At 37.4% G+C, this 17,154-nt stretch overlaps 1 protein-coding gene across 1 annotated transcript; it reads left to right on the top strand.

The window, feature by feature from the left end:
* The first annotated feature begins 304 nt into the window (after positions 1-304).
* Positions 305-16,683, top strand: FAM98A (family with sequence similarity 98 member A). Its single transcript, XM_032410280.1, has 8 exons — positions 305-470; positions 3,400-3,548; positions 5,890-6,024; positions 9,367-9,551; positions 10,573-10,653; positions 11,195-11,311; positions 14,634-14,801; positions 14,892-16,683. Exons 1-8 carry the CDS (start codon positions 418-420, stop codon positions 15,555-15,557), a joined length of 1,554 nt encoding a protein of 517 aa, XP_032266171.1. The 5' UTR covers positions 305-417; the 3' UTR covers positions 15,558-16,683.
* Positions 16,684-17,154: the final 471 nt, after the last annotated feature.

Genomic DNA, 17,154 nt, shown 5'->3' with positions numbered 1-17,154 from the left:
CAACACCCACCACGTCTTGAGAAGCCCCCTCCCCAAGCTCCTCCCGCGCCCGCCTCGCCCCAATATTTGCACATGCGTACACCCAATTAAGAAAGGTTAGACCGCTCCCCCTCGATGTGGGTCCCCACGCCCAGATGCCACGCAGCCAGTCCTCCTGCCCTTCTTCGGGCCGCCGGCTTCTCTATCCAGTAATACGCATGTGTAAGACTGTGCCGCCCGGCAACCCTTTGGCCGGCAGGGGTGGAGCGGTAGGCGGGACCGAGTTTCTTGCGCACGCTCGGGACATGCGCAGTGCAGAGGCTGAGGCGCCAGCTGTCGATTTGGAAGTTCCGGGGGGGGGGCAGCGCATGCGCGAGTGTACGCGTTGCCGGCGAAGAGGGGAGCCTGACGACTCGGAAATTTGAATACCACAGTAGCATGGAGTGTGACCTCATGGAGACTGACATCTTGGAGTCGTTGGAAGATCTAGGGTAAGACTGCCAGGGTACGGGTCTCCTAAACCTCACACTGCCGGCCCCCGGGAACACCTCCTCCGCCCCAGTCGGGGACACCTGCCTCTGCACGCCGCACCCGGTGGCTCCTGACTGTCGCCTCCTTATGGCTCCGGGACCCCAATGCCACGTCCACTGTCTGCCCTGCCGGGTCGGGGCCCTTCTAAAGCGACGACCCTAGGCCTTCCCTGTGCTCCCTGCAGCCGAGTTACCCGCAGCGTTTGTCAGTCATGCGTGTCATTGTCTGGGCTCTGGCTTCTCGCCACCCCCCTCCCCGAGCTTCTCTTCTTGCTCCCCATCCTCTTGCCCTACCCCCTCACTCAAGAGGTTGCCAAAGTTGATTCTCTTTTTTTCGTAGCTGTCCTCCAAACTTCCTGCTCCTCTCTTGAGCCCCTATTCCTACCCCACCCCGTTTCTCTCAAAAAATCTCCTTTGCCCAGTCATGTCTGCATGCACTCAGGCTTCCCTAAGCCACATGCCTGCATCCGTTCCGCTAGCCAGCTCACTTATGCACCTCACCTGTCACCACCTTCATGGGAACCATTCACTGGCTGTTTCCCTTGACAGTGACACTCTACTTCGTCGAGTCACCATTAGCCCTTACCCTAGAGGCATCTTCAGCCACCAAGTCCCTACGTGTTTGTTGTGCATTTCCTCTCTTCTGACAATTACCCAACCGTAATTTAGTACCTAGAAGCTGGAAATAGGGCTTCTTACCTCACTGGGTCACTGAGATTAGTGTACTCTTTAAAACTTGAGAATTTAGAACCTTTTGGTCTAAATGTGGTTCCAGAAACAAATTGTGTGATTAAATATTTGTCTACAGGTAAATGGTGTCCAAAATATATATAGATAGATTTAGCTAGCTAAATTTATAAAGTAACAAGTCCTTTATCAAAACCTTCCTCGAAGGTTTTTCTATGACATGGAAACCTTTGGGGGAACCTTTTTTAGGGAAGGACACCGTGAGGTTCTCAGAGTCTGCCCATTTAAGTCATTGCTGTCCTGATAGAAATTCTTGGGAGAAGAAGTGGTAGTGCTTAAATCTTTTTTCTTAAAGTGAATTACCATTGTTCTTTTTTTTTGGAACTTGCTCTGAATTTTCATGAATATTTCAGACTTTAGGGGACTTATTTCTTTGATTAGAGCATAGGTAAAAGTCACATTCAGCAAAATGGTCTCTTTGGTGGACATCTCAGACTAAATTGCTTGCTCACGTATAAATCCATTCATTCAGTAAACATTTTCTTTAGGAACACTTGCCCCTTGGCAGTGTTGGGCTGATCATTTATGGGTCAAAGTGAGGTGGAAAAGAAGTTCACACTGTCAGAATATTCTGTGAGGAGAACTGAGGAAGGTCCCTTTACTTGGAAAGAATGAAGTCCTAAAAGCTTCCTAGAAGAAGTGACACTTAGGGTTAGCATTGAAGGAGTAGTAAAATGAGAGGAGAAGGGAGCCTTATTTAAATGTGGTTGTGCTGCTTGGGTAGATGTTGCCTAGCAATTGGTGATGGATGCTATGTCTTCCCATTATTGTTCTTCTACCCTTTAAACTGTATTTTTTTTCTTTTCTGGAGTACTAAAAAAAGTAATTTTTACTATAATAATTGTAAATCAAGTAAATATTCTAGATGAGTTGTAATGTAAACCGTCAGATTTTCTGAAAACTTTGCTATGAATTTTAAGCCTAACCAATTAGTTTGGTGGCACTCAATCATTAAAATTCATACTTAATTAATTGACATGTACTTTTAAAGGATTCACTGAGAAATACTAAAATTTTAAATGACTTTTATCTTTAATGTGGCACACAGTAGGAATTCAATAACTACTTGTAGAATAAACTAACAAATTATGAATGTGTAGCACAAGGAGAGATTTCTAGGCCTAGTCTCTTTATTGCAATGTCTAATTATATGTGGTTTTGAATCTAGATGCCAGACTATATATAATCTCACTTTCTGTGTAAGATTTTTTCCATTCCATTCAGTGTATAAAAACATAGGTGCATTTTAAAAGAATCAAGTATTGTCATTTCTCTAACATCTCTATACTTCCAAACATCAAATTATCTTAAGTATATTTAATGTTTCATCTTCCATAAGTTTTTATCAATATTTCAGTTAAAAGATAAAATAATCTTCTGGAGAATATATATTTTAAAATTACCCTGAAAATGACAGGATCTTTAGTTCTAGCTGTATTCTAGGTTGGGGTTCATTATTACTATTGTCTTTTATGAATGTTTGCATATTTAATAATACTTTAAAATTATGCTTGAATCACTTTCAGAGGATTAGGATTCAGATGCACCAGTTCACCCAGACATCAACTTGCCAGCAATTATTAATCTTTTAAATTAATTCAGACATTCCTCTGGTACTAGTATGTCTTAATAGCCTTAACTGTCATCAGATATGGAAAAAGGAAATAAATGATTAGCTAGAAAGTTTTTGCTTTCAAAAAAAGTAAAAAAAAAAAACCTAATTGATTTCTAGAAAAGGTAACTTAAATCGTAAACTATAGTATAATCAGCTATCTCTTGTTAATGTGGTTTTAATATTCAGTTCAGTTAAAGTAAGAAAATCCTTGTACAGCAAGAGCTTTCAGTATAATGTATAGAGGTTGACATAATTTAGTAGTATATATGAGTCTCTTAAATATTTATATATATTTTGAAGGGTGGAAATGCAGTTATCATGTAACTTATTTTTCTAATAGATCTTATTAGCTTAAAATTTAAATTTTAGATTTATTTTTCTATAAATTTTATTTACATCTGTAAGTTTGCAGAGTGGTCATCATAACTTATGAAACGATTGTTTATTCATACAAATAATACATAGTGTTTGTATAAAATATTAGGTGTGATTTTATATTCTCCTGAAGTATAATTTTTTACTCACCAGTTACAAGGGTCCATTGTTGGAAGATGGCGCTCTGTCTCAGGCAGTCTCTGCTGGAGCCAGTTCCCCCGAGTTTACCAAACTCTGTGCTTGGCTGGTGTCTGAATTAAGAGTGTTCTGTAAATTAGAGGAAAATGTGCAAGCAACTAACAGTAAGTAAACATTCAGTTTTAGGTACAAAATATAAAAGTAAAATTGGGGTATTGTCAGTTGAACATTATTAGTACTAAACCTGAAGTGTTAAGTTCTTTGTAAATTAAAAAAAAAAAAAAGATTTATAAAGAAACCCAAATACTTTTCTTTCCTCCATTATTTATAGAGATAAAGTGATTTTGGAAGTTGAGAAAACAGATTATAGTTGTGCAACTACTAAAACATTGTGGTAGTTGAAAAGACCTTATTACTGAGATACAGAAATGGGAGACAAGTATAGCATATATGAACTTTCCATTCTTTGTGAAACATGGCTTGTTATTCTTAAATCGGTGGCTAGAACTGGAAATTGGGATGTTTTTCTTAGATTCCAGAAGTACATATAGCATGTAAAGGAAATGCATTATAATTCTGTTATGCATGGGGAGAAAGAGAACACTTAAGAAGTTAGGAATGTATCACTAGATCCATCACAACCAGATGCAGGTCCATCAGATTTATGGTGTTGAGAGCTGTTTTATATTTGCCAATTTTGTTATTGTATTAGCACTAGTTTGTTGACTCTGCAAAAGAGACAAAAGCTTGGAACCCAACACCCCACCATCTGGTTCCCTCCTACTATAGGTAAACCTACAATAGGAGACAAAGAAAAATGCTCTCTAGTTAACCTCCCCTCATGGAGAACTATACACATAATCCCTTTTTTTCCCCCCACACAGAATCGCGTATTGAAGAGCTCATTTTCTTGCATGTTCAGTATATTTAATGTGCGCATGTTAGTTGCAGCCAGTTCTAATTACTAAGGACACTGTCGTGTAACAGTAATGATAGCAGCAACTTACATTTATTAAACAATATGTTGTAAGCAGTTTCCATGTGTTAAGTCATTTAAAACCTGAGGTAGGTTTTATTACTCTTTTATACATTAAACGAGGAAGCACAGCTAGGTTGAATGCACTGCCTGAGGTCACACAACTAGTACGTGATTTAGCCAGAATTCAACCCCAGCAGTCAAGTTTGGGAACCAGTACTCTTTAACACTGCCTCTTGACCTAACATTTCAGAGATTGTAGGAACTTGTGAAAACACCTGTAGTAGATGATAGCTGTTTATAACCTGGAACCCCTTTGTTCACACGAAAACATAGAAGCCAACATACAAAACAGTTAACAGTGTACCTGTTTAGTTGAAATTAAGGGGGAGTACTTTTTGCACAACTCTCTCCTCATCCTCCCCAGCTGTTTCTAAAGGAGTTCTGTGGAATTTGAGTTCACAGAACAGTTTGCAAAACAATGATAATACAGCCTTCCCATTTTACAGGTGAGAACATGCACCCAGGGCGCCTGGGTGGCTCAGTCAGTTAAGTGCCTTTGGCCCAGGTCATGATCCCAGGGTCCTGGGATCAAGTCCCACATCAGGCTTCCTGCTCAGCAGGGAGTCAGCTTCTCCATCTCCCTCCTGCTCGTGCTCGCTCTCTCTAGCTCTCCCTCTCTCTCTCTCGCAAATAAATAAAATCTTAAAAAAAAAAAGGAAGAAAGGAAGAAAGAAAATGGACCCAGGTCAAGTGACTCAAAGTTTGTTAAATTTTGCCCTTGTGTGATAGAGAACCATCAGAAAAGTAAGGAAGAAGGAGCATTGTTTCTCCTCGGTTCACAAGATGAACTCTGTACTTAACATGTTTGGGAACATAGAACTACAAGTCATGTTTGCTAACTTCAAATTTAATCTCACTGGGAATATTAGGCACAAATGAAACTGGAGATTAGTACAGTAATTAAATGCTTCACTTTGTGGTTCACAGGGGGAGGAAATCATTGAGTGCAACAGGACTTGGGGAAGGTCTTATCAAGGAGCCAGTGGCCTTTGATGGAGAGGTGGGATTTGATAGATGAAGGGAAAGTAGAGGGTCTATCAGTCACAGGGAATAACTTAAATGAAGACACAGAAGTGGAAATGACAGTGTTCTTGGGACAGTGGGGAGGCTAGCCTGGCACAAATAGAATATTTTTGAAGGTAAAATGTAACTACTACATACGTGTCATAGGTACTACTATAGTAATATGCAAGGGAAGGTGAAGCATAGAGGCTATGAAGAAATCTTTAAAGGCAGACAAATAGATTAGATGGGGTAGAAGTTAGGAAACGATTAAAGATTCTCAAAAAAGGGACTAACGTAATGAAAACTTCTTAAGAAAATTGGCAGTGGTGTGAGAAAGGATGAATTAGAAGTCAAAGTAACTTGTACTAGGAAAATCCTATTAAAACTTTCTGTTTATATATAACTTTTATGCTAAAGGGAAAAACAGTCATTTTTATTAAAGTTATTTTAATTCTTAAAAGGCCCGAGTGAAGCTGAAGAATTCCAGCTTGAGGTGAGTGGGCTACTAGGGGAGATGAACTGTCCATATCTATCACTGACATCTGGTGATGTGACCAAGCGCCTTCTCGTTCAGAAGAACTGCCTCCTTTTGCTCAGTAAGTTCATGGCTACTAGAATGTAGCTATTACTTTTTTATTCATGTTTTCTTTGACTAATAAACTGGCTGTTGTACTATTTCATTACGGATTTAATTCAGAATGCTACTTAAAGAAAACTATTACATTTCCAACTTAGAAGCTAATGGTGGGCCTATGCATTGGTAGCAGCGTTTGTTTTGTAATTACTACTCTTTTATCATTTAACTTTGCTGGTACTATTGCGCTTCACCTAATATGACCAAAGTTAGCGCCGAGTGTTCAAGTGTGTGATCATTAAACCTTAGCGTTCTAAACTGGAAGCACATTTTAAAATAGACTAGGAAAGTAGTGTGGGAATAATGAAGATTTTTTAATAAAATTAAAGTGTTTTATATTGTGGATATTTCTTTGTGGTTGGGTAATTGGGGATTTTGGTTTTGTTTGTAAATATATCAAATTACAGTATAAAATTTTCTGGAATAGTATTTGAATTGTTCCTGTGCTTATTGATCATTCTGGGAAATTGTTATGAAAATTCTTTCCTTCCATGTTTTTTATATACTAACTACATTCCTTTCTTCACCCTGAAAAACAGTAAGTAGACTCACAAATTTTATTGCCTTAAATGAATTCTCCAGTAAACACAACCAATAGTCTTAACTCACAATTTTTGTAGCAGTCTGAGACACATTTAGATTAAGCTTTGGTTAACTGAATATTATAGTTCTTATTATGACACAGTTCAGAGGATTTTTAAAATATTATTTTTACAACTGTACTGGTTTCTGAAAAATGAGCTCCCAATTTTGAAGGTTCGTTTTTTTAAAAAATGTATTCATCACCACTATACCCAGGCACTGAGTTATTCCAGAATCACTTACATAATTTCCCCTTTGTTGAATGATTGTGGGGGATGGGAGGTAGGCACATAAGATCAGATACTGCTTTAAATACTGATACTGCTGCATGTTCTTATGCATGCATTCAGTATCCTTCAAATTGTGTGATTTCTAGAACTGGCTCAGTGACAGTGTACTCACTCATTCTACCAAAACCTAATCTTTGGCACTCAGGATATGTTATCTTACATAGGAAGATAAGAACTTCATGGAGAGCTTAGTAATGACCATAAATAATTCTTTCAAAGAACTAAGAATTTGGCCTTTCTAGTGTTCCTACTTACAAAAACCACTTTATAAAATGCCTTTGACTCCTTCCTGTTACTTAAGACTGCACTGAATATTATTTTCGGATCGACTTTATTTTAATATGCTATCACCTCAGAAGCTCTTCAGTAATATACAACTATTTGCTTCTCAACTAAATGACTAAAACCAACTAAAGGTTATGCTGCTCTTGGAATTCATGCACACATACACTATTCATTCCTCTTTATCTTTGCTTCTGCTGTTGCCCCTTTAAAATATTCCCCTCAGTTTGTATTCTCTCTGTCATGCTAGTATTTATGTGCTCATTCTCTATTCACTCTGTATAAATATTTCTCATCTTTCCAAGTATCAGTTGTCACCTCTTGATGCTATAATTTTACTTATTTCTCCAGCACCCTTTACCTTACTGATTTGAATTTTTTAATATGTTGTGTTCCAAGGCGGGAAATAACCAATCTCATTAGAATTGTTAGTAAAATAGAATAGTCTTTGAATGAGTGGCTAAAAGACTCTCCTGTGTCTGGTTAGGAAGTTTTGACTGTTCATTGCCTCTCTGGTTGTCAGATTATTTCCCTTAGGTAAAAAAAAAAAAAACAAAAAAAAACCTCAGATATCTGAGTTCCTAATAGATGAAGAATTATTCATCGTGAATGCATATCTTCTTTATTCCTAACTAGATTGTCAGTAGAGATCATCTGTTTTGTTTTATATCTCTAGTGCCCTTCCTAGTACTTTGAACACATCAGTAACAGATAATGTTTTCTGATGGTAATTGTATTGGTGAACTAATGTTTGGATGCCTGAGTTAATGTTGTCCCAAATTTAGAGAACCGGTTTATTAAATCATATGATTTTCTAGAACAAGGGTTGGCAGACTTTTTCTGTAAAGGATGGGACAGTAAATATTTTCAGCTTTGTGAGTCAGAAGGTCTTTGTCACAACTGTTTAACCTCCGCTGTTGTAGCATGTACCAGCCATAGAGATTATGGAAATGAGTGTGGTAATGTTCCAATAAAACCATATTTAGAAAAACAGTGGTTATTTTCATGACAGTGGAATTTTACTTTTTGATCTTTTAACTCCTACAGTTTGCTATATGGAACACATTAAGATTTCATCAAAGCCATTTAGAATGACCTTTCCAGAAACTTGCTGTATTTATTGTTCTAACATTACACCTTGGGTGTAGGAAATGAGATAGTCAAGCTGATCATTCTTTTGAACTTTTTATGAGACTTAAGAGCCCAGAAAATGTCTTTTTCCAAAACTATCTTTCTAATGTTGTCAGAAGGTTCTCACCCGAAATCCTGAGCTCCCAATGGTTATTAATCATCTTTCATAAAAATTTAAATGTCCTTGGGAAAGTTAAAGGAATAAGATTGAATATTTATACCTTCAATTACCTGAAGCAGATTGCAGCCCTCATTATGCCTGGCTGAAATCAACACACGAGGGGATGATATTGATACAAAAGAACTCTGTCAAGAAAAGATCAGAAAGTTTTATTGATGTTGTTTTTCAGGAGTGGGGAGGGGGGAGAGAATGAGGAAGGTAGAGGGAAAGGGAATACTGAGAACTTGGATGGAAGAGGATTTTCTTTAAACAGAGAGGGTGGCATTAGGCTACTGGAAGCCATGAGAAAGGAGCTTTGGGGAGTTTCATGTCTTCCCCCTTTTGTAAGTTTTGACCACTTGAAAATGTTTCATGCCAGTTCTGAACAGACTGCCTAAGTATTGGAAGGTAAGAGAGCAAGAGAGTTATATCACTGGTGCATGTCAGTGGTGAGAAGTAAAATAATAATAATAACCGGTTCTAACTGTTGCCGAAGATTGGCCACCTTCCACCTTTTGTAAATTTGTTAACAGATGCCAGCCCCTGTTCTGGAGTTCCTGAATAGTAGGATATAAGAATCCAGATTTTTAGACGTGATCTACCTTGATACTTTCATTTCAAAGAAGAATCACTTATTTATAAGTTACCCTTTAAACATATATTGATTAAATACCTGAATTACAGAACCAGTTTATATGTTATGTCATTTGCAGGTAAAAATGGTTTTTTTTTCTTGTTTTTATCCATTCTTGCAGCTTTAAAAGTTACGTATCATTAGGTCTATAGAGTTGTGACTCCAGACTTATGACTATTAACTGTAGCTGTATCTCATTTTGAAATCTTATTTTGTTTACTTCAGCATACCTCATCTCAGAACTAGAAGCTGCCAGAATGCTCTGTGTGAATACTCCTCCAAAAAAAGCTCAAGAAGGAGGCGGTAGTGAGGTCTTTCAAGAGTTGAAAGGCATATGTATTGCTCTAGGAATGTCCAAACCTCCAGCCAATATAACTATGTTCCAATTCTTCAGCGGGATTGAAAAAAAAGTAAGACCTTTAGTACCAGATTGTAGTGTATTAAAGGCATAGTCCTACATTTGTTTGAAATGAAGCAAGTTAATTTCTCTTAATGGGAACCTAATGTGCATATTATTAATTGTTACTAAATGAGTTTTGGGTTTTAAATCCTGGATACCTTAAAGAGAAGTTAGTATTTTACTTTTTTTTTTTTTAACTTGTCAGCATGTTTCTCTTTCAAAAAGGAAACTTTACACTTTGATTTATAAGCTGAAATAAGCTAGGTATAATGTAAAAAGAATGAAGACTTAAGTCCTTTTTAAAACTTTATCGTTGAACTTTAACGCAATTAATTTTTAAGTTCTTGATCATTAAATGTTACCACCCTCCTTTCGTTGACTGGACAGAAAAAGATGTAAATGTTTTTGATTTTTAATCCAGTCACTTTGAATCTTATGTTTCAATTGGCAAACTAGGTTTGTTGACTGCTAACATAATCTAGTATGTGAAAATAATTCAGAATTATTTTTATGCCACACATTTAACAGTTAAGAGGTTTTTTAAAATATAATTGACTAGGAGTAAGCCATTTTAATAAATTAATGAATATAAGAGAATGGTATTTGTTATAGCAGAGTTATTCTCTGTATGCATATCTGCTGAACTCCAAGAATTGGTACATTTGCATTGTGGGGTAGATGGACACCATGATGCACAAATTTGGCTGAACTCTACAGGGGAGCAGCACTGTATTCATAGTCCATATTTTTCTGTGTGTTCATTCATCCATTCAGCAAGTACACATTGAGTGCCTACTGTTGTCAGGCACTGTTCTAGGTACAGTGAAGGAATCATGCTTCCATAGGCACGTGAGGAGTGGGACAAGTGAGTGTCTTTATCGTGTGGGTCCTGTACATTTCAAAACATCCTCCACCTTTGCCTCTGTCAGGAATCTTCTTTTGATGGCAAGATATGATGGGAATTGGGAAGATGAGGAGGATATGTTGAACTTTTAGATTTGTTTATTCATTCATTTATGTGTTTGTGTCAGTTAAAGGAGACATTAGCAAAAGTTCCACCTAACCATGTGGGAAAGCCTTTATTGAAGAAGCCAATGGGACCAGCCCACTGGGTGAGTAGCAGTCATCTTGAGTTGTCTTGGTAAAGAACCACTTATCTCATGATGTTGACAGTTTGTGTTGTTTAGGTTATGTTTTCCAATATGTAGTTTCCTAGGTGGACATTCTTAGAGTCCATTTTTGTGAATCTGAAGATTTATTTGGAATAATTTTACTTGTGTAAGATTAGAAACACTTATCTCATAATTTGTAAATATTTCACATAGCTGGTCAAAATAAATTGAAGTTCAGTATGTTTTTAATTGCCAAATGGGTTGCCTTCAAGCCAAAAACATCATTGGGCTAAACTTCACACAGCAAATTATGGGAAAGCTAAATGAGAATTCTCTACTTAGTCTTTATTATGTTTCGAGACATTATTTAGCCTATTATTTCATGAACTTAAAATAACTTTTAGTAGTGTATTAAGTAATTTGCTTTGTGCTAAGTGCTGGGGAATCATTTATGAATGAAACAGACACAGTCTCTGCCGTTTTGGAACCAGGGGGTCAAGCGCATTTAAATTCTAACTGGTCTTTTAAATTTCTTTTTTAGGAAAAGATAGAAGCAATTAACCAAGCCATAGCCAATGAATATGAAGTTCGGAGAAAGCTGCTAATAAAACGTTTGGATGTCACTGTCCAGTCTTTTGGCTGGTCTGACAGAGCTAAGGTACATATAAAATATATATATATTTTTAAGATTTTATTTATTTATTTGAGAGAGAGCACACAAGCTGGGAGGAGGGGCAAAGGGAGAGGGTGAAGCAGACTCCCCCTGAGCAGGGAGTCTGATGACCTGGGGCTCCATCCCAGGACCCTGAGATCATGACTTGAGCCAAAGACATCTGCTTAACCCACTGAGCCACCCAGGCGCCCCATATTAAATATTTTTTAAAAGAGCAGAATATTTATAGACATGAGACTTAAACATGCTTAGCACAGTTTAGATACAGTGGAGAGAGAAATGCATAGGAGACACATATAGGAATTTTTCTTTCGTGAGTTGCTGAGTAGCAATTCTTTCAGCCTTTCAGCAATAATGAAAACATTTTTTTTTCAGCTTTTTAATATTTTTTTAACAAAACCATATGTTTTAGACCATACTGGGAATACTCACTCATAGGAGAAACAGAGTATTTGAAAATCACTAAAAGACTAAATATCACTAAAATAATTTTTAAATTACTCATTTACTGTACTTTAAGCTAACAATTTCATTTGCTAATTAGAAATACTGGATTTAGCAAGACCAGATATTAGTAAGTATTTATAGAGAACTGAAGAATCTGGTAAGATTTCAGTTTTGCTTCAAATTAAATGAGATAATCCGGGTAAAGATCTTGGTCATTCAACAGATATTTATTAAATATCTATTATATGATCAGTGAGCAGAAAGTAATTGACACACGTGACTTCACATCCTTACGACCCTGAAATGGAACTAATCCTTGAACTTAATGGGGAGGTTGGTCCAGTTGTGTATTATATGTTCCCTTAATAGTACATTCATGTTTGAAAACAGATTTTTTTTTTTTTTGAATTTTAGTTGACTCCAAAAAAATTTTTATGTAGTTTTCCTAAATAATGTTATTTTCACCTAAAATCTTTAAACCTTGGCACAGCCCTATTTGGCTGCTAAATTGTTGGGGTAGGTATTTATTTACAGTATTTCAGTGTTGGAAAGAGGTGTTAGAGATCAGTCTTAACTCCTCTCATTTTGTAACTGGAAAAAAACAAACAAACAAATACGGAGACCCAGTAAATGGGAGGCTTTGTCTGAGATCTCACAGCTAGTCCGTATCAACACCAGCAGCAAATTGTTCTCGCCTATGGCTGTTGTGTAGGAAATGCCAGTCCTTTCCTAAGTTATCTTTGATAGAAACAATCATTCAAAAACAAGAAGCCTGCACCTCTTAGCTGGAAAACTATCTACCAACGAAGTCGTGCCCCGACTGAGGCAGCACTGCGCAGTTCTGATTCTGGCCCTGTCTTTACTGGATCGTACAGCTGGTATCCTGACCCACTGTGTCTGAGCTTCCGTCTCTCTCCCCACTTCTGACATCTTTAAAATGCCATGTTTAATCTAGGGGTTATTTTAAGATTCTTTTGAACCGTAATATACAATGATTTTATGAACTATATAAATATATTGGAGAGGATAAGGAAGGACTATACAAATTACACAAATCTATGTTTTCATCGAGTGGAATTTATATACTGATCATCTCATTTTGAAACTTGGTTTTAAATCACTTTATAGAAATAACTTTGCACAAAATGAACCAGTTTCACATAATGAAATTTATGTACTTACATGAAATTTATGTACTTACTATTTCTATATAAAGTGATTGAAATTGCATTTTGAATCAGTTTTATTCGAAACATTAAGCTACCTTCTCAAAGGTTTTTGTCTCCATTCAACAAACATTGAGCACTTACTGTAGGCACAAATGACCATAAGAAAGAAATACAAGACCTGTTCAGGAAACTTCCCTCCAGACAAGCTATGGAATGACAATCTCTTTATCCTTTTAATTATTCAAGTAATTTTTTTCTAATAAAATAGTCACTGATCATTCCATTGTCTTCACCACAGTAGCTATTTTCATTTTTAGTATTGTTTTCCTTGCTTTGTCTGTTTGCACAATTCTAATAAACATACCTTTTTACATCCTTTTTTTCCCATATAATTTAAACATTTACAATATCAATATTTGAGTACCTGCATATAACTGACAGACTTACCAAATATTTTTTTTCTTTGTACTATTTTACTGTGTATTATAGCTGTTGTTTCCAAAATTTAGTAGATAGGAGATTGTTATTTCTCACAATTTAGGCTAATTGGCCTTTTTTTAAAAGATTTTATTTATTTATTTGACAGAGAAAGAGAGACAGTGAGAGAGGGAACAGAAGCAGGGGGAGTGGGAGAGGGAGAATCAGGCTCCCCACTGCAGGGCTTGATCCCAGGACTCTGGGATCATGACCTGAGCTGAAAGCAGCCACTTAACCGAATGAGCCACCCAGGCACCCCGGTTAATTTGCATTTGTTGATTCCTGTCTGGAAAACATTTCTTATATATGTTCGAACTTTATTTTCTCGTGTGTGAAATTTCTGTTTATGTCTTTTGCGGTCTTGTGTTTCACACACATTGAAGTGACGTGCCAAGGTGTCCCAGATTCCCAGTGGTTTGTCTCTCAGGAGCTGACAGTCTTAATCATTAACTTATACTTCTACTAAATGGTTAAAGTAGACTTTTCTTTCTTACTTATTACTTATAATAGAGGAAAGTATTACACGGGGGGATCACTTCAGAAGAAATGTATCCTGTTAATTAGAACAAATCAACTGTAGCTAACATTTTTTATCTCATTGTAAGCAAAGATGATGGGAAAATTCAAAAGCAAAATTATTGAAATGAGTTTACATCCTTATATTTAGATAGATAGAATGAATATGTTTGAGACCAATGTCAGGGGGGACCTTTTTACTCCCACAGTCCTAAAGGAAGCTCCTCTACCCTGTGTGTCCCCTTTCCAACATTATTCCTTGCTGTATCAGCAAGTCTGACAGCTGTGTCTTAGGGTAGTTCTTGACTAGGTAGGAACAATGGTGAGTATAACTAACTTTTTTCCTCCCATCTTAAGCCTAGTAACTATTATTATCAGACATTTTGGAAGTCTTTAACTTATTTAATATCAGTGTTTCTGGGGCGCCTGGGTGGCTTAGTCGGTTAAGCGTCCGCCTTCGGCTTGGGTCGTAATCCCGGGGTCCTGGGATCGTGCCCTGCATCGGGCTCCCTGCTCAGTGGGGAGTCTGCTTCTCTCTCTCTCTCCCTCTGTGTGTATGCTCTCTCTCTCCCTCTGTGTGTATGCCCGCTCTCTCTCTAGCTCTTACTCTCTCTCAAATAAAAAAAAAAAAAAATACGTCAGTGTTTCTATGTCATTTTGAAAATTGACTTTTGTCTTTGAACACTTTGCTTCGACAGAGTCAGACAGAAAAATTAGCAAAGGTTTATCAGCCGAAACGCTCAGTTTTATCTCCTAAAAGTACTATTTCTGTTGCCCACCTCCTGGCTGCAAGACAAGACTTGTCAAAGATTTTAAGGACAAGCAGTGGCTCTATAAGAGAAAAGACTGCCTGTGCCATCAATAAGGTGATTGAAGTACCTTTTATTTTCTTTCAAATATACATTTATTTCTATTAATAAAATACAGTAGTTTAAAATATCTTTCTTATCCCATAGGTGTTGATGGGCAGGGTGCCTGACAGAGGAGGTAGACCCAATGAAATTGAACCTCCACCTCCAGAGATGCCACCATGGCAGAAAAGGCAAGATGGCCCCCAGCAGCAAGCAGGAGGTCGAGGAGGAGGGAGAGGTGGTTATGAACATTCCTCATATGGAGGACGAGGAGGTCATGAACAAGGAGGAGGGAGAGGTGGACGTGGTGGCTACGACCATGGTAGCCGAGGGGGAGGAAGAGGAAATAAGCATCAAGGAGGCTGGACAGATGGAGGGAGTGGAGGAGGAGGTGGCTACCAAGATGGTAGTTACCGAGATTCGGGTTTCCAGCCGGGTGGCTATCATGGTGGTGGCCACAGTGGTAGCTATCAAGGCGGTGGTTATGGCGGCTTCCAAACATCTACATATACAGGAAGTGGATACCAGGGTGGTGGATACCAGCAGGACAATAGATACCAAGATGGTGGGCACCATAATGATCGAGGCAGTGGTCGTGGAGGGAGAGGTGGTCGCGGAGGCCGAGGTGGTCGTGGAGGCCAGGGAGGAGGTTGGGGAGGAAGGGGGAGCCAGAATTATCACCAAGGGGGACAATTTGAACAGCACTTTCAGCATGGAGGTTATCAGTATAATCATTCTGGATTTGGACAGGGAAGACATTATACTAGTTGAGGCTACAGAACCTTACACTTTGCTAGAGCTCAAGTAATAGAAACTTAGTTTCAGAATCCTGAGTCCAGCATCAATTTTGAATTAATGTGAGACCACAGGTGGCAGGCAGATTCCTGCTTGGCATAAGTATTTGTAGGTCTTCATTCAATTCTGTTGGGTTTGTGTTTTTTTTTTTTTTTAAAGGACTTACATGACAAAATTTGTTTGAGAAACACGTACATCTCTCCTTTATATAAAGAACTTTTTAAAAGGTAATTAAAATTGCCTTTAATTGACCAGTAGACTAATTCCACAGTCAGAACATGCATACTTTTTTGGGAAGAAATTACTTGAATAAGTAGTTTTCAAAAAGCGGTTTTGGAAATGACGATTCTCCTAGATTTTTTTAGATTTTCAACTAGGAAATCTTCTTCATATTAACAGTCCATTTGTATGTGTTCTCCTTAAAGTATTCTAATGCCTATTTTCCAAGCACAGTTCTGCCCTGATTGGCTTTTTATTCAGAGAGATTATGCCACATTTACTTCATGATAGACTTTTAGGTCAGTTCCTATTAAATGAGCTCTTCCACAGATAGCACATTCAGTAGCCTTATCCTTTTGATGGAATACTGTACCATATGCTCAACTCTGAAAACCTTGAACACGGCCAAAATCCGTAAAGATTATAAAAGCAAACTAAGTTGTGAACCTATAGTACATGTAGGCATTTATATAGTATAGCAATTCAGACTGACCTGCATCCATTCAAAACAAGTTCCTCTTTAAACCTTATTTTTACTTGAAATCTGTTAGAAGAAACAGCAAACAAATTTGTTTTATGCATGAGTTAATACCACTGGCTCAGCAAATACAAGTTAGTTTGCTTTGGGCAGGAGACTTTTTTTGTAATGGAGGAAATGCACTACCAAGTAAGAGGACAGATTTTTGCTTAGTGCAGGAGGCCCTTTATTATTGCTGCAGAAAACAAAAGCCTGGCTGAGTTGATGTTTTACATTCTCCTTTACTGAAATCAACATGAAGCTTCTTGCTGGGTTTTTGTATACGTAAACATTGTCAAGCTGTGAAAGAAAATGGCTGGAGGTGTGCTTTGTGTGAAAGGTGAGCAATAAAGTATCTGTATGTTCTCTCTCTGGTTTGAGTTTTATTTTAGCTACTTTTAAAAACTGAATTAATGTGGATACTTGTTTCAAGCTTATGAGCTAAGGCATCTGTTCCCCAAAAAATTCTTGAGTGTTTCTTTAAAACATAATTTGTGATGAAAAATAACCCTTACCCTAAAACCATAAATAAATTGAAAAAAAACCCTATTATTTCCAAATTTACCTTTTTCTATAACATTTTAGCTACAAAACTTCACTACTCATTTCTGGCCACTGGGTGTAGCTGTTGTTACACAATGTATTAGGCAAAGCTAAATTAATGGCCCTAATCTTTCAGGGCTTTTTTGGTGTTTTATTTTGTTTCTCCATTCTTCCTAAGAATGAGGGACATTTCTCTTCAAAGGAAGTGAAATGAAAATATGTTTGTAAAAACAGAAATAGTATTTCCTTTTCCTAGTAATTTGGGCCTTTTAGAGTAAAGAATCAACTCATGTC

Source organism: Phoca vitulina, unplaced genomic scaffold (assembly GCF_004348235.1).
Source record: "Phoca vitulina isolate PV1807 unplaced genomic scaffold, GSC_HSeal_1.0 scaffold12, whole genome shotgun sequence".
In the NCBI taxonomy this organism is placed as follows: domain Eukaryota; kingdom Metazoa; phylum Chordata; class Mammalia; order Carnivora; family Phocidae; genus Phoca; species Phoca vitulina.
This window is presented reverse-complemented; position numbering and strand designations above follow the sequence as displayed.

Coding starts and splice junctions, on each gene's coding strand:
- FAM98A (XM_032410280.1), top strand. CDS start 418: ATGGAGTGTGACCTCATGGAGACTGACATCTTGGAGTCGTTGGAAGAT. Junction 3,549..5,889: donor AAATGTGCAAGCAACTAACA/GTAAGTAAACAT, acceptor AATTCTTAAAAG/GCCCGAGTGAAGCTGAAGAA. Junction 11,312..14,633: donor GCTGGTCTGACAGAGCTAAG/GTACATATAAAA, acceptor TTGCTTCGACAG/AGTCAGACAGAAAAATTAGC.